General features: G+C 37.0%; 3 protein-coding genes across 4 annotated transcripts; 2 read left to right on the forward strand and 1 right to left on the reverse strand.

Annotated features, from left to right (window-relative positions):
* Positions 1-2,320: 2,320 nt before the first annotated feature.
* Positions 2,321-5,010, forward strand: LOC122038578 (L-type lectin-domain containing receptor kinase SIT2-like). The gene has a single exon (XM_042598381.1). It carries the CDS (start codon positions 2,753-2,755, stop codon positions 4,877-4,879), a length of 2,127 nt encoding a protein of 708 aa, XP_042454315.1. The 5' UTR covers positions 2,321-2,752; the 3' UTR covers positions 4,880-5,010.
* Positions 5,011-5,955: 945 nt separating this feature from the next.
* On the forward strand, positions 5,956-6,778 carry LOC122013088 (light-harvesting complex-like protein OHP1, chloroplastic). The gene is made up of 3 exons (XM_042569579.1): positions 5,956-6,225; positions 6,313-6,435; positions 6,508-6,778. Exons 1-3 carry the CDS (start codon positions 6,094-6,096, stop codon positions 6,574-6,576), a joined length of 324 nt encoding a protein of 107 aa, XP_042425513.1. The 5' UTR covers positions 5,956-6,093; the 3' UTR covers positions 6,577-6,778.
* Positions 6,779-7,296: 518 nt separating this feature from the next.
* Positions 7,297-25,405, reverse strand: LOC122038579 (pumilio homolog 3-like). 2 transcript variants are annotated; one of them, XM_042598383.1, is made up of 10 exons: positions 24,990-25,405; positions 24,263-24,892; positions 21,763-23,300; positions 19,849-19,990; positions 19,666-19,773; positions 9,242-9,454; positions 9,035-9,145; positions 8,462-8,656; positions 7,837-8,011; positions 7,297-7,683 (listed from the first exon to the last, which is right to left on the reverse strand). In XM_042598383.1, the coding sequence occupies exons 2-10, from the start codon at positions 24,869-24,871 to the stop codon at positions 7,634-7,636; spliced, it is 3,141 nt and encodes a 1,046-aa protein (XP_042454317.1). In that variant the 5' UTR covers positions 24,872-24,892; positions 24,990-25,405; the 3' UTR covers positions 7,297-7,633. The 2 variants fall into 2 exon arrangements, with proteins under 2 accessions (XP_042454317.1, XP_042454316.1); XM_042598382.1 differs by having other exon boundaries at positions 24,263-24,895; positions 24,990-25,404.
* Positions 25,406-26,834: the final 1,429 nt, after the last annotated feature.

The raw sequence follows: 26,834 nt of genomic DNA on the forward strand, positions 1-26,834 counted from the left end.
ACTAATTAGTTGTCTACTTAAAGTTCTAATCAGTGTATGCTACTTTAGTATGTATCCTATTAGCTATAAATGATTCGGTCTATTAAGCATAACTAGAAAAGTGACTCATTAGAATAAATAAATTTTAGCTAAAAATGAAGATTAAAATTGATTTATATGTTTAACATTTATTCACTGGTCAACCAGTTATATTTTTTTATTGGATACTTAAAATATGATTATGGATAATTGTATTAATTGGAGATGTTGAACATGCTCTCGATATAATAGTCATTATAAGGGATTAGAGATGTTCATATTGATATAAATAATTTAATATGGGATAAAGACAAATTATTGATGTCTCTGATTTATTTGATAGAGCAGCTAAGTGTAACAACTTTCTTAACAGTAATTTCTCAGTGTGTTTATTGTCATATGAACTATTTTTCCTGAAGTATGAATTGAATGGTCTTACATAGTCATTGTGACTAAATAATATTTATGAATTAATTTGGATAAATGGAAGATGTTGAACCTCTTCTCTTTCAACTTCCTCTTTAATTAGCAATGTTACCGTAGCTTGCTTTTTATATAAAAGAGCACTGTGTCCAAGGCAATCGGTGAAGAAGAGCAGATGATTAGTTCATCATAATGTGTGAAGAGAACATCGAAATGCTTGGGATTTGATTCGTGGAACTTAAGAGACAGTTCTATTTTCATGATCACTTCTCACTTACAGCAAGTTCTTCGACGCAACAATCATATAAGAGACGGTGAATTTCTTCTCCAAGAGTACTATAAGAATTATTTTATACAAATTTCATTACAGCAACAATTTCACTATATCATAATAGACTATAAAATTTAATCAAATAATAGCACATATTATGTAATAAATATACTTCTATAATTATTAAATAATAGTTTCATCGTTGTATTATAATATATCATTATAAATAACTAAATTCTACCAAATCGAATAAGTTTTACATTTATAATTTCTTGAAAATTGAAAAATATTTTTATAAATAATAAAAACCAAAATAGGACTTAACTATTTACCTTATAACTAGTTATAAGCTTAATTTGTTTAGCAAATTTCTAGATTTTTTTTCCTAATCTTCTTATGTACAAACTATAGACTCCATTTGCACAAAAGTTTCACTTACTACTAGAGTCACCACGCTACATTTATTTATGAAACAAGCCAAAATGTAGAGCATTGTTTGTTTTCAAATTAGTCTCTTTCTTTCATTTGAATGATTAAAACGAAGGCCCTTTTCAAAGAAACTCCATGGGAGATTCTTTTCTCGTTTGGATGCTTTCAATGGAAGTTGCTAATGTTGATTCTTGCCACCAAAGTCATTTTCAAAGAGATATAAAAAGAGAGAATAATGCTCAATTTATCTACCGACTATCAGATTAGGTTTGGATGATAGCGAAATGAATTTTGTAGTATTTTACTATGAGTATGAAAAGAATTTTTGCTAAATTAAATTTTGACTAAAAGTAAAAAAAAATTAATGTGATGCAAGGATAAAGCATTCTAACGAACAACTAATAGAATTAGAGTTTGATAAGATTTGAGTCTTAGTTATGTGTAAAGAATTTTTCCTCTCATGAAAAATGAATCTAAAAGTATTGATCATTTGAATGATTTTTATGAATATTTATAAAACCAATTCATTCACTCTAGAATTAATTCGTTTAAAGAATGGAATATTTATTGTCCATTAAAAAATTATTAGAGATGAATATTAAAAAATTAATTTTGAATTTATCTAATAAATAAATTAGAGAATGTCATAATATGTAAATTTATCTGATAAATTAGAAAATGATATAATATAGGACCTAATAAATGATTGATCCGTTCCCTCTTCCTGTAATAAATAAAGCATCCATCAACTGCGAGACCAGGGCAATCCGTAATCTTGGTTTCTCATTTCTTTCGTAATTTATAATTATTATTAGAATTTGATTAAAATTGACCATAAATTTTTTTAGATTTAGTTTTTCATCTAAATTATAATTTTAGATTGAGTCAGACGGTTAAAAACGGCTGATGATGAGCGAATTATATGATGCCAATTAGAAAGCGATTTGTTCACCGTCGACGACCTTCGGTCGTCTGACTTGATTCAAAATTATAATTTAGATGAAAAAAATGAATCCAGAAAATCACAAATCAATTTTAATCAGACTTTTTTTAATAAGAAATTGCGGCATAGAGGATCTAGGCACTCATCAACGACAGATACACATATCTGTCATTTAGTTGACGATTCAAACTGAAAATGGATTTAGCACATGAAATAATTCTAGAAAATGCAGTGAAATTGCTTTCCCCACTCATTTTTTTTTCTTCTTTTACTGAAAGAAAAAAATCTAACTGAAAAACAAAACCATCATTTTGGTTGCTGTTGGAGACTTGGAGGTCAGAGGTCTCAATTGCCACTTGGTTCCAACTCACCGGAGCGCTGTGGGCCATAGAAACTCAGAACAGCTCTGCCTAATTGACGGTTGACAGTTGACACCTCTGACAAATTAATAAAAGCAAATAAGTAAAATAATAATGCACAAGTCGAGTCAACAAATTCATATTTTAAGGAGAAGTCAAGTCAATAAATTCACATGAAATATCAGCAACTTCACGCTCTAACGATTAAGTAAGGAATTTAAGATTTAAATATGATATGGTACATTTTAGAATATTTTTTTTTATGAAAAGGTATCTAAGTTTGCTGGTATTTCTGATGGATTTCCATTAATGTTTTACAAAATTATAGGAAATGCAAAAAGGATAAAACCGAAGGGTGAAACTGAAGTTTCCACGACAAAAAGAAAGAATAAGAAGCTGGGTTTGCGTTCTTCGCCCCTTGCTCACGAGCCATCAGCCATGGCCATGCTCTCCAAGCTCTTCCTCGCTCTACTCCTTGTCGCAAACCTCACAGCCTTCGCCGACGACATCCCATTCACCTTCAATGGATTCAAAAGGGATTCCTTGACTCTAAGCGAGCACGCCGAAATCGGCGGCGGCGGCCTCCTGCAGCTGACCAACAACACGAAGCAAATCACTGGTCACGCTTTCTACCCCTCCAAGCTTCGATTCAAGAATGAATCTTTATCCGTCAACGCCTTTTCTTTCTCGACTACCTTCGTCTTCGCCATTACGCCGCTGATCACCAACGTGAGCGGCCATGGCCTCTCCTTTCTCCTCGCCCCCTCCACGGCCTTCAGTACCGCCATCTCCAGCCAGCACCTGGGCCTCTTCCCCGACGACGGCGGCCCTCAATACCACATCGTCGCCGTCGAGCTCGACACCGTCCAGAACGCAGAGTTCGACGACATCAACGACAATCACGTCGGCGTCGATGTCAATAGCCTGAAATCCATCGAATCGAAACCAGTGGGATTCACTAAAGATGGCAGCTTTCAGAGCCTGCAACTCATCAGCGGCCATCCGATGCAGGTTTGGGTCGATTACGACGGCGAGCGCTCGCAAATCGACATCGCGATAGCCCCGCTGCACGAAGCAAAGCCAAGGGACTCGCTCGTGTCCACAAAGCTCAATCTCTCGTCGATAATACTGGACGAGATGTATGTGGGTTTCTCCTCCTCCACCGGCGCCGCCTCCGGATGCCATTACATTCTAGGGTGGAGCTTTGCCCTAAATCGAGGTGCTCCGCCGCTCGATCTCTCAAACCTCCCCCATCTTCCTCATCTAGGGCACAAAAGCAGAAAAGCGCTGGCGACTCCATTGTCCTTAGCCGGAGCGATCCTCTTGCTGCTCGTCGGCGGCGCCATATTCCTCGTCCTCGAAAGAAGGAAGAAATTCGCGGAGGTGCTCGAGGACTGGGAGCTCGAGTACGGTCCTCATCGCTTTTCCTACAGAGATCTATACAGCGCCACCAAGGGCTTCAGCGAGGAGAACCTCCTCGGCGTCGGCGGCTTCGGCCGCGTCTACAAGGGTGTGCTTCCAAAATCCAACCTTGAAATCGCAGTCAAAAAGATCTCCCACGAATCGAAACAGGGGATTCGGGAATTCGTGGCGGAGATCGCGAGCATGGGGCGGCTGAGGCACCGCCACCTGGTGCCTCTGCTCGGCTACTGCCGGCGACAATTCGAGCTCCTCTTGGTGTACGACTACATGCCCAACGGCAGCCTCGACAAGTTCCTCTTCGACAGCAGCCGGCCTCCATTGAACTGGTCTCAGCGGTTTCACATCATCAGGGGCGTCGCGTCAGGGCTCCTCTACCTCCATGAAGAATGGGAGCAGGTGGTGATCCACAGAGACATCAAGGCCGGCAACGTGCTGCTTGACCGGGAGTTCAATCCAAAGCTGGGAGACTTCGGATTGGCACGGCTATATGACCATGGAAGCCATCCCCAGACCACCCACATCATGGGCACGCTCGGCTACCTCGCTCCTGAGTTCAGCAAGACAGGGAAGGCCACCACGCACACTGATGCGTATGCCTTCGGAGCTTTTCTACTCGAAGTCGCTTGCGGAAAGCGGCCGATAGAGCTTCATGCTCCGGCGGACATGCCCGTCCTGGTGGACCGCGTGCTCTGGTGCTGGAAGACGAATTCGATTCTGGAGGCCTGCGATCCCTTGCTGGGCGATGAATTCTCCGTCAAGGAGGTGGAGTTGGTGCTCAAGCTGGGGCTCTCCTGCTCACACCCCGACCCTCTGTCCAGGCCAAGCATGAGGCAGGTGGTGCAGTTACTGGAGGGAGAAGCTTCATTGCCTACCATGTCTCCTGATGGCTTCATGAACAATCTCGCTGCAAAAGCATCTGATTTGTCATTCGATGATTTCGTCTCATCGTGTCCTTCTGCTTCAGCTCCGACAATTGTGAGCTTCTCGTCGCCTTTGTTTTCTGCGGCCAGATGATAATTGATTGCTGATTTTTGTTGAATCGACAAAAATTAGAAGGTCGTGATAATTTAGTTGACATAAATTAGAAGGTCGCTTATGTAAATAAAGAAATTTGATAATCATTTTTAATATTCATAAATAAATCAACGAATTTAATAATCATCAGCATCACTAATCCAGGCTAATTCAGTTTGGGGGAGACGACGTTGAACTTTTATTCTCAAGTACTCGTTCATTAAGTAGAACAGATTTGGTCGGGTGCTTCATGTCGACGTTAACGATAGAGAAATATAAATATTTATCTGCGACAATTATTCTAAACGGTGAAAATGTTGTATTCAGGAACACAAAATGTTTCAGTAGATTTGTATTATTTTTTTTTTACGAGTAATAATCATCAGAATCCTTTGCTTTTTTTTACTGAAATCATGAAAAGGGTATTCCTATTTTATTAAGCATCCTATTTTCTGATAATACTTTATAACAATTATGAGTTCATAGTTATTACATAATTATAATAGCTATTTCAATTTTAATCAATACTAATAATATTATATTTTAGTAGTTATGGTATTTATAATATGAATACGTTATCCCTAATAATATTAGTCAATATTATATTATAACAACGCTTTAATTTTATCAATACTAATAACGTTGTGATATAATAATTACATAGTATCACAATATGAGCATTTTATCTCTGATTAACTTTGGTTAATATTGATCTGACAATATTATATTATAAAAGTTACGATATCGGAGCTATTATAAAATCGTAACCGCTATAGTTATGTATAGTAATTATGATTTTTATAATGACGTCAAAAGTTAAAACAATTTCAAAAAATAAAATATAAATTAACGGTAGAATGAAACTTGTTTTGATAATCAATAAAAGAGGGTGATAGGATTCTAAAAAACAAAGAGTGTGATTTTGATTTTTACGCTCTCTATATATATTACGTGTTTCAATCTAAAAGATTTAAAAGTCTTATAAATTATTCTCAATTTAATAATAATAATAATAAGTAAAAAAAAGAAGAAAATACACGCCTAATTGAGCTAAAGGCTGGAGCGTTGTTACACAATTGTGGTTCTCAAAGGAACACATAGCCATTGGAGTCCAACAATTGTGATAAGGCAACAGTTCGACAAGGGGACGAAGAAGCACCAGCACCAGAAGCAGAGTTTGAAGAAAGCTTAGAGAGGAATCCCAAACTAGAAGCATGGCGACCATTTCACCCACCTTTCTTCCACATCAATCCTTCCCAAGTGTTCCCAGAAGGAACTCCTCTTGTCTTCCCCGCCTCAACAGGCCTAAATCTTTCAGTATTAGAGCTGCCAAGCTTCCTGCTGGGGTATGTAATCTCTATCCCCAAATAAAATATTGCGTGCTCGACTCGCAATGAGCTTAATTACTAGCCTTTTGTGGTCAAATTTCTAAGGTTGAGTTGCCTAAAGATGAGCCCAGGCTCACAGAGCCATTCCTAGGCTTCACGAGGACCGCAGAGGTTTGGAATTCTAGAGCTTGCATGATTGGCCTCGTTGGGATTTTCATTGCGGAGCTGGTGAGCCCTCTACCATTTTTTCTTAGCCAATTGGCAAAAGGTCTTGGTTTCTGAATCAGCTGGTTTTGTCAGATTTTTAACAAGGGAGTTCTTCAGATGATTGGAGTAGAAGTAGGGAAAGGGCTGGATCTCCCTCTTTGATTCGTTTCGCAGCACTGCTATGGGCAATCAAAGAAGCACAGTGACACGGAGCTTTTCTCGTGGGTTACAATTTGATTGTGTTATTGAAAAATGATTCTTAAATGGTCCTATTATGTCATTGGAAATGTTCATAACTTGGTTGATATTTTGTTTTGGAAGCCAGCATAAAGAGAAGAAAATATCATCCCAAGTAATCATCATTCTTTGGACTCGTTTTTCTCCTCTGCTGTCCCCTCTCACCTTCCTCCCTTCCAATTCTCCTCCTTCCAAGTAATCACAATGATGAAATAAGGGCCAAAGCTTAATTGCTACTCTAGTAGTGGTAGAAGCAGAGTTTGAATGAAATAAGGAAATCAGGAATAAACTCTCTTGAACAAAATAGTTTTTCATTCTTGGCAATCAAAAAAACATATATAAATAATAAAAGGATACTTTTAAAAAATATTTTATTATATTATTTATTTCGAAAACATCCTTATTATAACCGTTAGCATTAGTTACTACAATGACAACTATTGTATACCTATTACAATACTGTAATAATTAATATATAATATTATTAGAACTACTCAGTAAATAATGCAACTACTATATATATAACTAATACAACATTATAAGAATTACCTAAGTAGCTACTATAACTATTTTAAAATAATTTTGATAGGATAGTAATTTTGATTAAAATAAAATAATTAAATTTTGTTGAATAACTACTAGGCATTAGCTGTTGAATAGCTACTACACATTGCAAGTACTATTAAAATAAAAATATATTACAGCATTCTTTTGACTTAAAAAAAAAAAAAAAGACAAACTTCGATGATTTGTATAGTTCTTTTGATTTTTGCCCTCGTAAAAACATAGAAAACCTATGTTTTTTTCCTCTGTGGCCTGTGGGGCACCATTTACATAATCCACCTTAGCCTAAGCGTTAGTCAAATTACGAACATACAGATGCAAGTAAAAGCAGCATTCTTATAACCTGGCTAGCCAAGCTTGCACACCAGAGAAGAGAGGGTGCTAAAACTAAGCCTGAGTTAGCTGTACAACTTCATCCCTATGCCGGCGTCTGAGAGGGATACGATGACTCAAGTCCAATCCTCTTCTCTGCAGGCAAAAAAAAAAACGAAGAAGAAGAAAAAATGAATAATTTTTGCTCCGTGCAAAAGATATTGAGGAAAGACATCTTAGAAGCATTCCGTAACACAGATGAAAGAGCGTAAGAATCAAAGGAAACAAAGAAAACTGATATAAACTCACCACCAGTGACAACGAGTTTCTCTACGCGGGCAACTATATGCTTCCCATAAGTGTATTTTTTCAGTGCATCCAAGTGAACCTTTATTCGCGAGAGGATCAGCTCTCGTTGCTGATCGTCACAAGTCTCTAATACTTTCTGTACAACGTAGTTAGCAAACTGATCTTTCATCATGACCTGTCATGAATTTAGTAGGGATACATCAACAATATAGACGTGCAGAGAGTGCAGTTGTCTCTTTGCTATATTCAAAGAACATATCAAGTATCTAAAGTAATCTCAATTTCAAGACAGTCATCAACTCCCAAAATGGAAGTAGATTAATATAAAATTTGAAACAATACGAGAGATGGTGAGAAAGCATGGCACTCTCCAAACAAACATTGAATTTCCTTCACAATATTGAAAATAGGTATAAAAACATCGATTAGTTCTTAATTACTAGTACAGGCAATGGCGATTGATTCACAATATTGAAAGTGTTTTGCTAAGCTTAACAACATAGAATTTGGTAAGGATCCTTAAATAGATGGAATGTCAGTTAATTACAACTGTAAAAATTTTAAAGGGGCACATCGAACCATGATAGTTTAGCAAAAAAATGCATGCGAGTAAAAGGGAATTAACCTGGAGTGGCTGATTCTCATCAGTTGATCCCAGTATCTCATTTACCAAGAGCTTTCGTTCTTGAAGATTGCCAAAAAACAAGCATTTTTCAATAACATTTGAAGCAAACTTTTGCTGGCTCATCTGTACTATTCGTCCGGTTAATTTCCTAATAATCACGGACCGCTCATCAGGCTTTCCATGCTCCAATACATGCTGCCAAGATATATGCTTTGTGAAAACTATGTTATAAACTCTTATGTGAAAAGTTCAAATGTCATTGTTTTAAACATGAACCCAAGCGGAACTGACAACCTCCAAAATATTGCACATTATATAACATATAAAAGTTTGGCAAGCAGTAGCAAGAGTAATCATGGACCGAGTCCTTAAGAATTTACAAGTAATGCAGCAGGAGCAAAGGCCTGACATTAGTTAAAAGTAACATAGAGTTCTGATAGCTTCAAATGAAGAACCTATAATTATGAGTTAATAGAAATAAATTGTTCGTAAAACAAAAGCATGGGACAACTTTTAGACATGCTGAAGCTGATCCCACAAAGGAAAAGTAGATTAGTAAAGGAAACGACCAACCTGCACAACATAATTACCATACTGATCCTGAGCCAGCATGCAAACAGATTGTAAAATCTCATCCACGACAATGTGCTGAGTATTAGGATTATCACAGTGTTCCAGAACTCTCTGTGACGAAAGTAAGAATGGAACAACAGTAAATATTCAAACAGAAATGTTGTGAGAGCTGTGACAAGGGAAGTTGAAAGTGAAAAACTGTAGAACCTGTATAACACGACAACCATATGGATGAGTAGATAGTGTCACAACTTGATTATAGAACGTTGAAATGATAAACTGAATTGCATCCTGTGGAACACACTCAATACACTTTTGAATGACATGATTCCCATTTTGATCGCGTACACAGTACATGACATGCCCATCAAGTTCTGAAACCATTTTTACCTTCTGATCCAAGTCAACAACTTCTATTGCCTGTAGCAACAAGTGAACCGTTTTGCTAAGCCCAAAATAATGATTCCATCGAACTCAACCAAATCTTTGTTCAAATAATAATACAAAAAAAAACAAGAAAGATATAACCAGCGATACCACGCTGCCAACATAATCACTGCTACAAGCATCATAGCACCATTTTCTAATTGATCAATAAATCAACGAGATTGTTCTTAGTCTGTTTTGATGGGGTCGTGCATTGTAGTTCGAGATCTTATCTCTTAAGAAAACTCGGATTAAGGAGGAAAACGATCCAAAGGATTAGAAACTTGCTAGAATTCACCAAAACAAGTGCCAACGTTATGAATCTCATGACTAAGATTTTGAAAAGAATGGTTGGAACTTAATAAGACTATTGTTGACAAGTAAGTTCAAGTGCTTCCTAAAGTTCCTTCACAATTGTATATATTTTATTTATAAGTTTCATATGGGGTATCAGAAAGACAATTCTAAGTCTGCATAGATAAGAAGGGTTCTAATAAGGGAAACAATGTTTGGTAAAAATCAAGGGGACCAAAGGGAGGTCAAGAACTTGTTGGTGCAATTTGCACTAACGGTGTAACTCAGGTTTTGATGAATGACAAGTGAGTCAAGTTAGGTGTTGTCGTAGTCTAACCTTATTATCGAGTGTGCAGGGTTGACTAGACTCAATCGGGATGTTCGATTCCTGATTGGTTGAAGACCGGATGTATGATTCTAGCAAGTCGGGATGTTCGATTCCCGATAGGTTGAAGTCCGGATGTGGGATTCTGGCAAGGGTCAGGATGTGAGATTTCCGATTGGAGAAGACCGGATGTATGATTCCGGTAGGTCGGAATGTTTGATTCCCGAAGTCCGGATGTGTGATTCCGAAGGTAACTCTGCACCTGGAAAGTAAAGGTAAGTCATTGGAGGAAAGTGACTATGTGAGGACGCGTCCCCATTCGAAGGGACAGTAGGTGTCTGTCCAATTTAGGTCCATTCAGAAACCTAAATTGAGACTCTGAGTAGATCTTGGTGTCAGGGAGACAGAATCTAATTACTACTTCTTACTATGATTGTGCTAAACTTTATCTTGTAGAGTATACTTTGTATTATTGGACTAACATATTTTGCAGGGCAAAAGGAATACAAAAGATCTTGAGTGAACAGTACCCGAGGAGTCTTCCATGGTATGGAAGGCGCCTTCAGTGCCATGGAAGGTGCCTTCCACAAGATAAAATTCAAACTTCGTCACAGATAAGGTCCGGGCCGTTCGAGATCAGATTTCTCATATTGGAGGCACCTTCAAGGCTATGGAAAGCGCCTTCCACGCCCTTTATAAGGGTGATTCGCCCAAGCCATTAGAGACAACTACTACACGAGCTTCTACATGTCCGATTGGCTTTCCAACTGTTCCGACTTCCTGCTACTACTCCATAGACGTCTATCTGCCACCAAGCTGCCCTTCCAAGTCATCCGATCATCTCCAACAAACTGACAACAACACACGAGCGTTCTTAATTGTTGGTAATATTTTATTAAGTGTTGCACTATTTATTACTGCTTTAAAAAGGAGAGGTGTAGGTTGTTACACTGTCCCTATCTCTTGTATTCAATCACCTCTTCCGGCGGTTCCGGAAGAGACTTTTAGTGAATTGCTCATCGATAGATCCGCGGGACCTGGGTCTTGGAGTAGGAGTCGCCAAAGGCTCCGAACCAAGTAAATCCTTGTGTTCGTGTCTTTTTCCATTTCTGTCTATTTCTTTTTCTGTACTCTTGTTTTAAAACATAAAAAGACGAGTTTTTCAATACCAGGTGAATCACCCCACTCCCTCTCACGTGTGTCTCGATCCAACAAGTGGTATCAGAGCAAGTTATACTCTAAGTTGGTGCAATAACCAATCAAACCGAGGGAATCGTATTTTTTTTTTGGATTTTTAGTTTTTCGCAATTTATTTAATTTGGTAAATTTTACCATTTCAAGTAATTATTTCTCGTTCAGTTCTTACACGAAATCGGTGCAACACCATTCGAGTCATAAATTTTTTTCTCTCTCAAGCACTACTAATCCAAGACCAAGTCTTGGTACCTCTTTCTAGTTTTCCTTTTTCAGTAATCAAATAGCCCAACTTGAGAGATTCAGCATCGCTCGTCCTCCTCTCTTCAACGGAAATGACTTTCCGTACTGGAAGAAGAGGGTGGAAGTTTACCTGAAGATACACATCGAGCAATAGTTCACCATCTGATGAGGGTACCGGGCGTATGTAGACGAAGCAACAAAAGTACCACTTGCAGAAAGATGGAGTCACAAAAAGAACGCCCAGATTGACTCTAAAGCATTGAATACAATCCAATGCGAACTCACCAAAGAGAAACTCAACCGAGTCAGCCCGCACGAGAACGCAAAAGAGCTTTGGGACAAGCTCATCGAGCTACACGAAGGAACTCCCGACTCAAAGATAACGAAACACGACCTATTTCTTAATTCATTATTTAATATTAAAATGCAGGACGGTGAGACCGCGAATCAGCTCCATGCTCGAATCAAGGACATCCTCAACGGCCTTCACCTAATTGGACACCAATTAGAAAATCGGGGCGTAATAAGGTACGCTCTCAACTCGTTTCCTCGAAATGCACCGTGAGCATCGATCATAGATGCCTATAAGGTCTCGAGGAATCTTTTTAAATTAAAACTAAATGAATTATTTTGTGAATTAGAGTTGTATGAACAAACAAATGGCCCCAAGATTGAGAAAGGAATTGCCTTTCTTGCAGGTACATCAAAGGGAACCAAACCTAAAGCTGAGACTGAATCCGAATCAAACAAAGAAGAGTAGCTAGTGAACCTAGAAAGGAAGATGTTCTCTAGATGCAACAAAAGATTCACCAAAAGGGGCATAAAGAAAATGTCCAAGTCTGCATCCAACAACACAAAAGCAAACGTCACATGTTACGGCTGCAACAAGAAGGGGCACTTCAAACATGAATGCCCAAACGAAGACCAAGTCAAGAAGGCAAAACAAAAGAAAGCACTAAAAGTGACTTGGGACGAGTCTTCGGATGGATCGGAACAGACAAACTGAAGCAAGCAAGCTACCTCGCATTAATGGCAACCGAAGGCGATTCGGACGAAGAAGACGAATCTAAATACAAGTCAAGCCACGAATCTTCATCCGGGTCAGACTGACCCAAGGTAAATTCCTTTATCAACATAAATTCATTCAAAGCAATTGCTTGCCTGAATAAAAGATTAATTAAAACCAAGGAACACGCTAAACAACTCCTTAAGAAAAATAGCATCCTTAAGGAACAACTGAACATAAACTCGGTGACTAGCCAAGTTCAAGACAAAGATTCAACTCAAGTTGAAAAACTTGAGGAAAAAAACTTTGTCCTGAAAAGTCAAGTCAATGAGCTCAAAGGGCAGTTGGAAAAATTTACGTCGGGAACAACATACCTAAACATGATGCTTGGATCTCAAAGAGCAATGTACAATAAATCCAGACTCGGATACAAACCCAACATAAAATACAAATCATTTTTAACTTTAACTTAAAAATCAAAATCAACTAAAGCTTGGGTTCCGAAAGCGTGTCTAACGATGCAAGTAGGACTCAATCCATACTATGTACCAAAAAGTAAAATTCACTACATAAATAAACCAAATAACTCACTTTCAATTTCAAAAACTAAATTTTCAAATTTAAACCTAAAGAATAAAATCAAATCAAATAAACCTAAATTAAATAGAAACGAAATTAATCTAAACTCAAACTATAATCAAGTCTATTATAACTATGAAGCAAATTGACTCAAACCTAAAACCTAAATACAAAATTCAATAATTCAGGAAGAGGCTCCAAAATAGTTGGCACCTCTAAAAATAATAATTTACCCGACCGATAATTAGATCTAGATTAAATAGGGACAAAAGCTTGACTTGATTAACGGTACTGGAGAAGTTTTGGATGATAATAGGTTAGGAAAGCTATGTCGTGGAACTAACTGAAGCTACCCTTACAAATCCTAACAGGTTAGACCAAATTTTTATATTAAGTTCAATAGATAGGACTATTTAAAAAATTTTGAATGCGTGGTTACTTTGATGATGTCCAGGTGACCCACCATAGCTTAGAAGTTTATCAAAAGAATGCATGTTTGTTGAACCCAAAACTAAACTTGAATCTAACGCAAAGTCAACCAAACCTTGAAATTCAACTTAACTCATCTCGCAATTTTTGAAGTACCTGATTGAAAATATAGATCGGGTGAGATGAATAAGGAGTAAAAATATAATTAAATTAAAATTAAAACTAAACTAAATTCAAATTAAAATCAAAGTAAAAAATAAAATTAAATTTTAAATTCAATCTACTCGGTGTTAGTCAATTGTGTGATTCAGAATATAAGATTAGATTCACATCCACTGAATGTGTAATTAAGCACATAAAAGACCCTTCAATAAAATTAAAAGGACTTAGAAATAATAACATTTATATGATTAACTTGGCCATCTCCTCACTCAAGTGACACAGAAAGAGGAAATTTAGCAGTGGCATAGGAGACTGTCTCACACTAACTTTAGAAACCTCACCAAACTAAATGGCTTAGTTAGATGACTACCAAAATTACCCAACTTAAACTCAACAATCTGTAATGCTTGTCAACAAGGAAAACAGACTAAATCATCCCACAAACCAACTAATCAAACTCAAACCAATTCAACCCTTGAATTACTATATTTAGATTTATTTAACTCATATGGGATTAAGTCCATAAATGTAAATTTGTACTGTCTAGTAATAATTGATAATTACTCAAGATTCATTTGAGTAAAATTCTTAAAAAATAAAGATAAGACATTTGAAATAGTTAACAACTTTTGTAAACAAATTAAAAATGAAAAAGGTTTAAAAATCAAGAGAATTAGGAGTGATAACGGAGGGAAATTTAAAAATCATAGGTTCACTAAATTATGCTTAGAAAATGAGTACCACCAAAAATTCTCGTGCCCTAACACACCTCAACAAAACGAAATAGTGGAAAAAAATAGAACTCTTCAAGAAGCCACTAGAACAATGCTTAATGAATATAAGCTACCAAAATATTTATGTGCAAAAGTTGTCAGTACAACCTGCTATATACAAAATAAAACAACAATAAATAAGAAACATAATAAAACCCTATTTGAAATCTACTATAATAAATTACCAAATATTAAATACTTTAAGGTATTTGGATGTCCTGTTTATATATCAAACACGAGATAATACTAAGAAAAATTTACCTCAAAGGTAGAAATGGAGTCTTCGTAGGATACTCCTTAACCAGAAGAGGATATAGAGTTTTACAATAAAACTACACTAAGAATTGAGAAAACAATCAATGTAAAATTTGATTAAATTATAAACTCTAAAGAATCTAACTCAACTCAACATCGACCAATTGATTTCGTTAGAGTCAGCACTGACCTATGGGGAGTAAGTGAAAACCCAATAGATAAATACAAAGATGAACAAAATCAATCAAAGAAAATGATCAAACACAAGTTGAGCCTAAAAGAATAAGTGTTAGCTCAGACCACCCAATTGAACAAATTATAAGTGATCCAGACCTAAGAGTTCAGACTAGATCATCCTTTAGAAACCTAAGTCAAATACCCTTAATCTCCAAAATTGAACCCAAAACAATAGAAGAATCCCTACTTGACCCAGACTGGATTATAGCCAGGCAGGAAGAGCTGGCCCAGTTGAAAGAAATGAAATCTGGGACTTAGTACCACTACCTGATAATAAAAAAGTACTAGAAACAAAATGAGTATTTAAAAATAAACTATGGGAAAATGGGAAAATTGTTATAAACAAAGTCAGACTAGTTGTCAAAGGGTTTAGTCAAGTAGAGAGACTTGACTACGATGAAACATATGATCTGGTGGCTAGACTTGAGTTTATTAGAATGTTACTGAGCTATGCAGCCCAAGGTTCTAAACTTTATCAAATAGATGTCAAATCCGTCTTCTTAAATGGGTTAATTAAAGAAGAGGTGTATGTAGGTCAACTACCTAAGTTTGAGAGTCTACATCATTCTGACCACGTGTTCAAATTAAAGAAAGCATTGTATGGTCTCAAACAAACACCTAGGACCTTATATGAAAGATTAACCTCCTATCTAATTTCCAAAGGATTCAACCAAGGTTAAATTGATCCAACCTTATTTGCAAAATCACTCAAACAAGACACTTTCATAGCCCAAGTATATATAGATGACATAATCTTTGGTTCGACCAACTCAAAATTTTTGCAAGAATTTATAACCTTAATGGAACTAAAATTTGAAATGAGCTTAGTAGGTAAACTAATCTATTTCTTAAGATTACAAATTAAACAAACTACTGAAGGAACTTATGTTTACCAACAAAAATATATAAAAGAATTACTCTCAAAATTTGGAATGGAAAATACCAAAGAAATAAAAACACCAAATGGTTGCAAACACAAACTTAAATAGTAATCCAAATGGTAAACTCATAGATCTAAAAGATTATAGGAGAGTCATAATAGGCAGCCTTTTATACTTAACTGCAAGTCAACCTGATATTTTATTTGCAGTTAGTATGTGTGCTAGATACCAAACCTGTACTAAAGAATCTCACCTAACTAATGTAAAAAGAATATTTAGATATTTGAAAGGCACACAAAATGTAGGAATTTGGTACCCAAGAACACCTTGTTTTGAACTAATTGATTACTCTAACTCAAATTATGTCGGCTGTAAATTAGATCGTATGAGCACACATGGTGGATGTCAACTACTTGGACCATCACTTGTCGGTTTAGTAGAAAACAATACCGTGTTGCTTTATCTACTACTGAAGTAGAGTGCATAGCAATGGATGAGTGTGTGGCACAACTGTTATGGATGATACACACATTCAAAGACTTTAACTTAGCATATAAAAATATAAAAGTCCATATTGATAATATCAATTCTATCAACTTAACCAAAAACCAGTGTATCATTCACGAACCAAACATATTGAAATTAAACACCACTTTATTAGAGATCACGTCTCCAAAGGAGACATTGAGCTCAACTATGTTGAGTCCAAATCAAACTTGATTGACATTTTCACTAAACCGCTACCAGAATTCGAATTCAATGATCTACAAAGGCAACTTGGAATGTGTGCGATAGACTAGGACTGCTATTTTCAAAATAATTTTTCAAATGGCTTGCAAATTCTAGGAAAAGTTCTTTACTTATATTTTCAAAAATTCCCATTTACTTAGCATTTCAAAATTGATTTTGGCCTTAGATTAGATCAAATCTATAGAAAGCATGTTCCTATAGATCTAGGAATTGAGCATCTCACAAACACAATAAATCTACCTTGATTGTGTATTCACAAACCTAGAACGGCGTGAGATGCACAGGCCTATTGCTAGGACTTCAGATGCTTATATCAGTGCATCAATATAAGTCTAGGCAAAAAATACAAAAATTACAGTGATCAAGTTAAGTAATTCATCTTAGTCAAATACTAACTGGATACATTTACTTAACTTGACTAACCCAGCGTCTGGTAGTTAGTTAGTAACTAACGGTTAGACATTTAAGGTCAAATTCTTAGATAAATATTATTTCAAGGGAGGATACTTAAAAATGATTTTCTAAATTATTTATTTCTTTTCTAAATACTTTCAAAATGATTTCACAATCCCCTTCAAAATTCTTTTCAAAATTTGCAACATGCATTCACAATTATTTATCCCTTCCTAAAACTATGTTGTAAAGCCAATATTTCTATTATTATTTTGTTTGGAAAAGCCTTTTGAAACTATTTTGAAACTTTTATTTTCAAAATTGCATTTGACAATTATTTCTTTAACTTAGAAATTTTCTTTTACTCACGATAACTTAAAATACACGATAACTTAAAATATTTCTAAGATAAAACCTCTTGTTTCAAATATTTTGCAAACAACTCCAAAACTCTTGTTTAAAATACTTTAAACTTGTTTAAACTTTTTGGTTAAAGGATCTTTTGAAAATATGTCAAATTCTTAGAACTTTCTTTTAACAAAAGTTTTTTATGATTATTTTGAAAGTTGTTTTGAAAAGTAATTTGTAACCCACTCTCTAAATATTTTGAAAAGTTACTTTGCAAAATTTCTTGGTGTACACTTCACATTTTTAGACTTTACTTTTGAAAATGTTAGCTTTCAAAATCTGTTATCAAATTCAAACACTATCTAAGTGGAAATTCTTTACACTCTAACCTCCTCCCTGCAATAAACCTATAAGTTTTTAGGCTTATTTTGACAAGTTTATATTTATTTGTGTGTTTCAATACTTTGGTATACATACTTGCATATTTTTTGATGAATGTCAAAGGGGGGAGGGTTAAGGGAATAAGTAGGTTAAGTAAGAAAAAGTTAATCCTAAAATAATCAAGAGAATAAAACAGCAATTAATATTTCTTAATTAATTTTCTCTTGGATCAATTATTATTGCATATCTTTTCCTAACTCTAACCCTAACCCAGGTTGTCATTGCATTAAAAGGGGGAGATTGTTGGTGTAATTTGTACTAACGATCTAACTCAGGTTTTGATTAATGGCAAATGAGTTAAGTTAGGTGTTGTTGTAGTCTAATTTTGTTATCGAGTGTGCAGGGTTGATTAAACCCGGTCAGGATATTGTTCGATTCATGATTGGTTGAAAACCGGATGTGTAATTCCGACAAGTTGGGATGTTCGATTCCCGATAGGTTGAAGTTCGAATGTGGGATTTTGGCAAGGGTCAGGATGTGCGATTTCCGATTAGAGAAGACCGGATGTACGATTCCGGTAGATAGGGATGTTTGATTCCCGAAGTCCGAATGTGTGATTCCAGAGGTAACTATGCACCTGGTAAGTAAAGGTAAGTCACTGGAGGAAAGTGACTATGTGAGGACATGTCCCCGTTCGAAGGAACAGTAGACGTCAATCCAATTTAGGTCCATTTCAAAAACTTAAATTGAGACTCTGACTAGATCCTGGTCTCGGAGAGACAGGATCTAATTATTATTTCTTATTATGATTGTGCTAAACTTTGTCTTGTAAGGTATACTATTGTTGGACTAACATGTTTTATAGGGTAAAAAGAGCACGAAAGGCCTCGGGTGAACAGTGCCCGAGGCACATGGAAGGCGCCTTCAATGTCATGGAAGGCACCTTCCACAAGATAAAATTCAGACTTCGTCGCAGATAAGGACCGGGTTGTTCAGGATCAGATTTCTCATATTAGAGGCGTCTTCAAGGCTATGGAAGGTGTCTTCTACACCTTTTATAAGGGTGATTCGCCCAAGCCATTAGAGACAACTACTACACGAGTTTCTATATGTCCGATCGGCTTTCCGACTGCTTCGGCTTCCCGTTGTTACTTCATAGAAGTCTGTCTACCACCAAGCTGCCTTCCGAGTCATCCGATCATCTCCGGCAGACCGACAGCAACACACGAGCGTTCTTAATTGTTCGTAATAGTTTATTGCGGAAGGGAGCCTTGGCGCAACGGTAAAGTTGTTGTCATGTGACCAAAAGGTCACGGGTTCGAATTTTGAAAACAGCCTCTTGCAAAAAGCAAGGTAAGGCTGCGTACAATGGATCCTTCCCCGGGACCCCGCATGGCGGGAGCTTCGTGCACCGGGCTGCCTTTTTTTTCACTTTTATTACTGCTTTAAAAAGGAGAAGTGTAGGTTGTTATAGTGTCCCTATCTCTTGTATTCGATCACCTCTTCCCGCGGTTCCGGAAGAGGCTTTTAGTGAATTGTCCATCGATAAGTCCGCGGGACGTGGGTCTTAGAGTAGGAGTCGCTGAAGGCTTCGAACCAAGTAATCCTTGTGTTCGTGTCTTTTTCCGTTTCTATGTATTTCTTTTTCCGCTGCATACTCTTGTTTTAAAATATAAAAAGACGAGTTTTTCAATACCATGTGATCCCCCCCCCCCCCCCCCTCACGTGCGTCTTGATCCAACAAAACCTCTAAGTTCTTTCCCTCCATTTGAAATTTTGGGTTACCTTTGTAGGTTTCCAACATATATTTCATATAAGAACAATATTCATATGTACTGTGAACGTTGAGTAACATAAACATGAGGCTTCCAGTATAACCAAAATCAGAATCAAGTATAAGGAGATCATAATTCAGAATGAAGACAATAATCAGACAACTTTGAACTAAAAAGTACCTTCTGTATCACTCGACAACCATACATCTGGAGGCTGAGTGCCAGTACATGTCCATTAAGATGGTTAGCTAATTCCCTTTTTTGAGTTGATGAGCCATGTTCAAAAAACTGAAAGGGAGATAGTTTGTAAGCCTTTTTTGAAGGAATTCATCCAAACAAAACAGGTAAATAACAAGCTGGTACCTTCTGGACCACATAATTCCCAAACACGTCAGTCATCAAAGAAAGAGCATGAGGCATAATCTCATCAAAAACCATGTTTTTTTCCTTGGTAGTAGCTGTTTCAAGTTTCTGCTGTATAAAACGGCTCCCATACTGGTCAGTACTGAACAAGAAGGTTAAACTCAGTTTTAATATTCACATGATATGACAAATTCTGGAACAACAGTATCATATTGAAAATGTACTACTGCGACTCTAAAGGTGCCGATATAGCAACAGTAAAGCATAGCATGGCCAATATGGCACATTATATTCTTTGGGATATCAAAGGAAGATCTAAAATGCATGAATGATACTAGGCGGATAGCAAGAAAAGAGCAAAGGAAAAAAAAAAAACCCCCAAGGCCAATAAAAATGGAGGAACACAATTAAAGAAATAAGGGCAAAAGTTAAAAGAGCGCCATTTTTTTACCGAATTGTCAAAGGGGCACCCTGTGTTAATTTTTTATCAAAAGGATGCCCCACCCCATGTCAAATTACTCAACTACCCTCCACTACACAGTAACAACTTAATCACATTATTATCTCTCTCCTATTTTTCCCGCCTAAATTGGCGGGTTATAGTAGCTACAGTTTCGTAGTTGCTATAACTGAGATGTTACACAGTTGTAATAGCTACAGTTTCATAGCTGCTACAATGCTACAACATGAAAATTTTAAGAATAAAATTATTTGGAATCTTCGAAAAGAATTTAAATGATATTTGTTAAGCTTGAAATCGCCATGTTACTAGTTCCTCCCTGCAACCCGTTGTAGATCTTTGAACAAGCTTCAATTTGATATATTATGTATTTTGTGGTTTGGCCCGAGTCAAAAGGTATGGTCTCTCAAAGTTTAGGATTTAACATTCATATTATAGCAGCTACGATTTCATAGTTGTTACAACTAAGCTGTCACGTAGTTGTAGCAGCTACGGCTTCGTAGTTGCTACAACATGAATGTTAAACACTAAATTTTGTGAGGTCATAACTTTTGACTCAAGTTAAACCACACGACACATAATATATCAAATTGAAGTTCATTTAGAGATCTACAACTAGTTACGGGGTAGAACCCGTAATGGCCAGATTTCAGACTCAAAAAACCGTCGTTTAAATCCTTATCGGAGCCTCCGAACAACTTTAGCCTTTATTTTTTTTTTTATGTTGTAGTAGCTACGAAATCGTAGCTGCTACAACTGAGTAGCAACTACGGGTTCGTAGCTGCTACAACATACCAATTTAGGCGAGAAAAATAAGAGGGAGATAATAATGTGAATAAGTTGTTACAGTGTAGTGGAGGGTAGTTGAGTAATTATATGTGGAGGCACCCTTTTGATAAAAAATCAAAATGAGGCGCCATCTTGATGACTCCAAAAAAAAAAAAAAAGGTGGCCTTTTAACTTTTGCCCAAGAAATAAATAGAAATCAAATAGCAATGTCTCCACCACTAATAGTTGTGGGAAGGCTGGAATAAGTTATATACAGCAAATGGCAAATAGCTGACACTCACAGCTCTTGTTAGTTCATAAGCTGCAGTTGCTCAACATAACTACAAGAACAGATGACACTATACAGCAGCTTTTAAGATAAAGATAAGGCAAAAAGACAAAATTATGGTGGTTAATCTAAAAATACAGTGCAGTTGCTATACAAATGATGGCATTATAAAAACAATATGAGCACGTGCTATTGAAGTGTTCTCAGAAGCTTTGGTGTATATCCAATAGCATAATAACATAGCCCACACATGCGATGTGATACAGCCTACCAGTTTCTGGTTTTTTTTGTGCAAATTGGAATATTTATGATGTTGATGGATGTACTTTAGATCATATGATCCAGATAATGTGAAAAAAAAATTAAGACATAAAAACAAAATTAGATTATCACATACCTAAACTCAATCACATGGCCGGCAATTTCACAAAGCTCAAAGCATCTGGTTCTGTTGCTCTTGAATTCACCCAAGATAGATGATGGGAAAAATCCATCTATCTTATTTGCAGCTTCAGAATGCCAAGAGCCCAGAACACCTCCAGTTAGATTTCTTAAGTTAGGATAATAACACATGTTTTTCTCATCAAAACTAAGAGGGTTGCCAGGTGCAAATGGAGAAGAAATAGAACTTGCTAAAGGACTTCCAGGATAGGAAGTGGCAAGGCAAAAACCTGGGTTACCATAATAATTATGATCTTGAACCCCAGATTTAGCCAGATTTGGCATAGCATACTGCTTCTGTGTTTGAAATAAAGACTCATTGTAAGCTTTCTGGATCCCAAGTACATCTGCATATGGGCCTAGATAACCGCTCTCAAAGGAAGGATCAGAACAGTTAGCTTCCACATAAGCAGCGTATTCAGCAGTCATCCACTGTTCAACATGAATTGAATCATTAAGGGATGCCTGAAGAACAGTTGGATTGCCTAATCCAATACGAGTTTGAAAATCTGCTTGCCCAACAGAATTTTGTGGTGAAAAGACTCTACCTCCTAAAGTCCTGCACCCCATACTAGGAGATGCAATTGGAGATGAGATATTAGTATTTTCCACTGTCAGAGGCAAAGTTTCCAAGACAACATGATTGATCATTCTTGCCGACAATCCTGGATTTTCAGAATCTGCATTCAGCCCAGAAATTGCAAAAGATGCATCAACATTCTCATAGGGAGAAGACAAACCACCATTTGCAGTAATATAACATGAGCGCGCTTCCAAATATGAATTGATAGAGGCAGCAGGAGATTTTTGAGATTCAATTAACCCATTTAAACCTGAACTTGAAGTTCTCAAGTCCACTTGACCTCCAGAACTTCTAAGGGAATGAATGTAAGCAGACTTCCTAGACTTTGGAATACCCTGAGTATCAAAACATTCTTGATCAGAACACTTGAGGATAGGTTGCGTCTCAACCTTGTTCTGGCCCAAATGTGAAGCAAAAAGAAGATTCTGACTATCATCAAATTTTTGCAGAATTTTTGACTTTGTGATATTTTCATCAACTATTGAACCAGAAGTTGATAAATTAATATTGGATAAAGAAGCTGAAACATCATCAGTTTCAACTGTATCCGATGGCAAAACGTTGAAGGAAGATGAACTCTGTGTTATCCTGTCAGGAGTGTCAATCCTAGAACCAATTTGGGGGAAGCACAGACTCGTAGCTCTGGCAGCATACTTGGTATCCATAGTATTGCTTCGCTGCAGGGAGGAGCTGACTACAGACGCATAATTGTGACAGAATGATGTACCAACTTTCTCATGCCCATTGTCACTTTTTGCACTGAATCCTTCTCCATCTACAGATGTGCATACTTTGTGTGATGCAAAGTGTGTGCTGGAAGAAGCCAATTGTTCAAGACCATTAGCAAAAGCATTATGACTTGCAAGGTGTAAGGGATGGCTTGAACTTGGACTTTCGTACACAACTTCATGCTGAAAAATTCAATAGTCAAATTATACCAAGGATGATTCTATCCAGAACAAATATCAAAAACTATTTATGTCTGTTGTTCAAGAATGGAGCGACAATATAACAAAAAAACAACACACTGACCCCATCAATTTCTTCGTATACTAACTGCTACATCTGTGGTTCACTAAGCTGTCTAATTATCAGAGAAGGAACTTGGCATCTAACAAAGTTATTAAGTCACACTTCCTTTTCTTGGTTTTTTTTTTCAACACTTGAGTAGACAATGTAATCTTTCTAGAACTATGGTCCACTATGTCAATGGAAGTTAAGTGGCCCTGCGACTTCATATTTTCTACAAACCAACATCGAAAACCATTTGTTTCATTCTTATAACTTTGTGCAAAGGGATTTTAGTGACAACATTGAAGATCCAACATACTTAAACCAAAAGGATCCACAAATCCCTGAAATATTAGGGGAAATAATTCATGATTTATATATACCCTGTCATATACCGACAAAATATTCCAACAAACCGATTGTGGCAGTTGATCTGAGTTAACCTGCAGGTTATTCTGTTTCTTGTAGAATTATAAACAAATTTTTCATTCAAAGCAAATCAAAAAAGGTCAACTTTCATTGAAAAATAGAAACAGGAAGTCACGTGGACACTAAATTGGCATTTAGATCATACCAAATCAACGTCTGGAAAGATATATGCCCAAATACAGATTCAACTCTAGCATCTAAGTTTTATGCATTATCTTCCTTGGACAGACCATAGTTTCCAGAGAATTTACCTAAGTAAAAATAAAAAACTGAATCAAAGCAATAAAGTATTTCTTTAAAAAATGCCCAAATATAAGGAAGCATAATAGTAATTTGAGCTATCAATGTGCAATTACAATATACCCAAAACAGTTGAACCTGAATATACACAAGCAGAACTGCATGATTATAGCGAGTAGGATTAATGGATTACCTGCACTACATCAGCAAAACTCATCTGGCGCCTGAGCAATAGACCATTAAATCCATCTCCTCTTTCCACCCATTCCCCTGATCCAGGTATCTTTCTTTGCTTTGCCAGTTGCTCCTCCAGCGCACTAAAGATTGCCTGTTTAGCGAGGAGAGATCCTCCGTCCTCTTCCTCCCCTCCATTGGTTATCCCATCGTTCATCCCTCTCATCAAAGAGTCTCCCACAAGTAGCCTCTGTGTGGATCGCCAGTCCTCCTTCGAGAGAACTGGCGGCGGCAGACGGGGGTTCAGATTCATATTCGAGTAATAGTAGGAGATGTACGCCGGATTGGAAAGGAGTTCCTCCTCCGGTGAAATCTCATACCCATTCTTTACAGTGGAAAAATCTGGCACGCCCAGTGCACTCTCGCGCCTAAAGATCTCTCCCACGGCCGTGAGAGAACCTTCGACAGTGGGCGGGGCGGATCCACTCCGGAAAACACTGAGCTCCCTTTCATTATCCCTCTCCTCTTGCCTTCTCCCGGTCGAGCCCTCGAAATCCTCGAAATCCTGTCCGCCAAAACCATCTCCCCTGCTCCCGGTCATAGACCGAACACCCATATTCGACATCATATCAGTTTCTTGTCGTCGAACCTTCTGTCGACGCAATAGAAAGGGAAAAAATCAACTCAACAGGGAAGAAAATGAAAGAAACAAAGGAGGGGAAAATGCAGCTTTCGTAGCTCCAAACCTCAAAAACTAAAAGACTTGGGTTCCGGCAAACAAAATGGTATCTTTCACTATAAAATCGACAAGATACATCATTCCGTAGTCCAGAGCTCAAGCTCCTCGAATCAAGCTCAGAGAACACGAAGATTGAGTCCGAACACGCAAACTTCCGCTCTTCACTGAGGAATCAGAGAAAAAGGCTACAATCTTTAACTAAATCTCTAACATCGAAACGCCTAGCAATCGTCGATCCACTCTGTCATTCCGCATCGGAACACCATGTTTTTTTATACAGTATCCACTCCGAGCCCCTTCTGTCAGCTCCATTGGAGAGAGAAAGTGAGCCAATAACGCAATGGAGGAGCAATGTATGCTGTCGGATCACTACACGGACGGCCAGTGATTCATCATGCTCCATGCTCCATGCTCCATGCTCCATGCTCGTGCGAGAACCCTAAAAAAACTAAAAAGATTGTTTTTATTACGAGCATTCAATGTAATAAAGATTGTTTATTAACATTGAATGGACAGTTTTCTGCTCAACTAAAATGAGTTTATTAATTAATGGCGTGATAATGAGGATTAAAATTGAGATGGTGAATTAAAGTTGAAATGGATTTTAAGAAAGTATTTTTTTAATAAAAAAATGATCACAATGATATAACATTATTTTTCATGCCAAATAAATAAGAAAAATTCCTATATCGCTCACGTTTATTTAGTAGAGTGGATATTTAATATTTTGTTTGTTGAGAGTTTAGACAGAGAACCGATTCTCACGTGGATACGGAGTGGGCCTCACGTGGGTCTTCAATTTGGATGTCCGCCGATACTTCTAATTCAGGAAGCAGGGATGCGTGGATAAGTTGATGGTTCTTTTTAATTAAATAATTGTTTCATTCATTAAATATTACGCGTGGGTCGGCAAAATAGTGTTTTTTTTTTTTTTGGATAAACAATAGAATAGATGTCATCTGTTGTTTATTTTTGAACCGAATAAAATATAAATTATAAGAGAGTCGATATTTTTTAATATATCTATTGTCCATAAATTTATTTTATTTTTTTTCCGCTTAAAATTAAATAAAATGAAATTTTTTTTCTTTGGTATAAAAATTTGTATAGACAATTGATTCTGTTCGGAATCTGGTCAAACAAAGGTAGACTGAAATAGTATTGACATTGACAGAGAGATGACTTGGGTACACCTAGTGAATGTGCACCGAAAAAACCAATCCTCTGTTGGTGCGGGAAGCATCCGACGATCGAACTCATATTTTGATAATGACAAAGGATTCAAAGTTAAGGTATTTTATAATCTAACAAGTCTGTTTGAGTATTTCAGGAAAGTCCTAGCTGTGGTTAGGCAAAGGGAAAACCCTAGGGGTGGTAACCCTAGGTCATAGGGGTGGTAACCCTATGCGGAATGTAAAATACGGTACCCGAATAATATTTAAATAATAAGGTTATATGCCAAATAATCTTATTAGAATTTTTAGAAATTTGTAGAAATTTTCTGGGATTTAATTGGAGCTCGTATGATGTATTTTGAGGGGATAAAATTATATGCTTTGGAAAATGTCTGTTTAAAATCCCAATTAAATTGGGAGTTGATTAATTAAATTAATCTAAAGTTAGTTTATTAAACCCTAGGTTTAATTATATAAACCTAACCTCCGCTCCTCTTGGCCCCAATCACGCCGAATTCATCCCCTCCCCTCACGGCGCCGAACTCATCTTCTTCCCCTACCTTCCTCTCTTGCTCTCGACACCGACCTGCCGATCTCCTTCTTCCCTCTCCCTCTCACGTGTTCCCGCAACCAGAGTTGTCGGCCTCTTCTTCCTCTCGAGCCATAGTCGCCTGCAA

The sequence above is a fragment of the Zingiber officinale genome, chromosome 1A, assembly GCF_018446385.1.
Source record: "Zingiber officinale cultivar Zhangliang chromosome 1A, Zo_v1.1, whole genome shotgun sequence".
Taxonomy (NCBI): domain Eukaryota; kingdom Viridiplantae; phylum Streptophyta; class Magnoliopsida; order Zingiberales; family Zingiberaceae; genus Zingiber; species Zingiber officinale.

Bases quoted from the DNA above. Each gene is read 5' to 3' on its own strand.
- LOC122038578 (XM_042598381.1), top strand. From the start codon at position 2,753: ATGTTTTACAAAATTATAGGAAATGCAAAAAGGATAAAACCGAAGGGT.
- LOC122013088 (XM_042569579.1), top strand. From the start codon at position 6,094: ATGGCGACCATTTCACCCACCTTTCTTCCACATCAATCCTTCCCAAGT. The intron at 6,226-6,312 runs GTATGTAATCTC...CAAATTTCTAAG, and splicing joins CTGCCAAGCTTCCTGCTGGG to GTTGAGTTGCCTAAAGATGA. The intron at 6,436-6,507 runs GTGAGCCCTCTA...TGGTTTTGTCAG, and splicing joins GGATTTTCATTGCGGAGCTG to ATTTTTAACAAGGGAGTTCT.
- LOC122038579 (XM_042598383.1), bottom strand. From the start codon at position 24,871: ATGATGTCGAATATGGGTGTTCGGTCTATGACCGGGAGCAGGGGAGAT. The intron at 8,012-8,461 runs GTTAATTCCCTT...AATTCATGACAG, and splicing joins ATGAGAATCAGCCACTCCAG to GTCATGATGAAAGATCAGTT. The intron at 7,684-7,836 runs GTGAGTTTATAT...TTTTGCCTGCAG, and splicing joins GAAACTCGTTGTCACTGGTG to AGAAGAGGATTGGACTTGAG.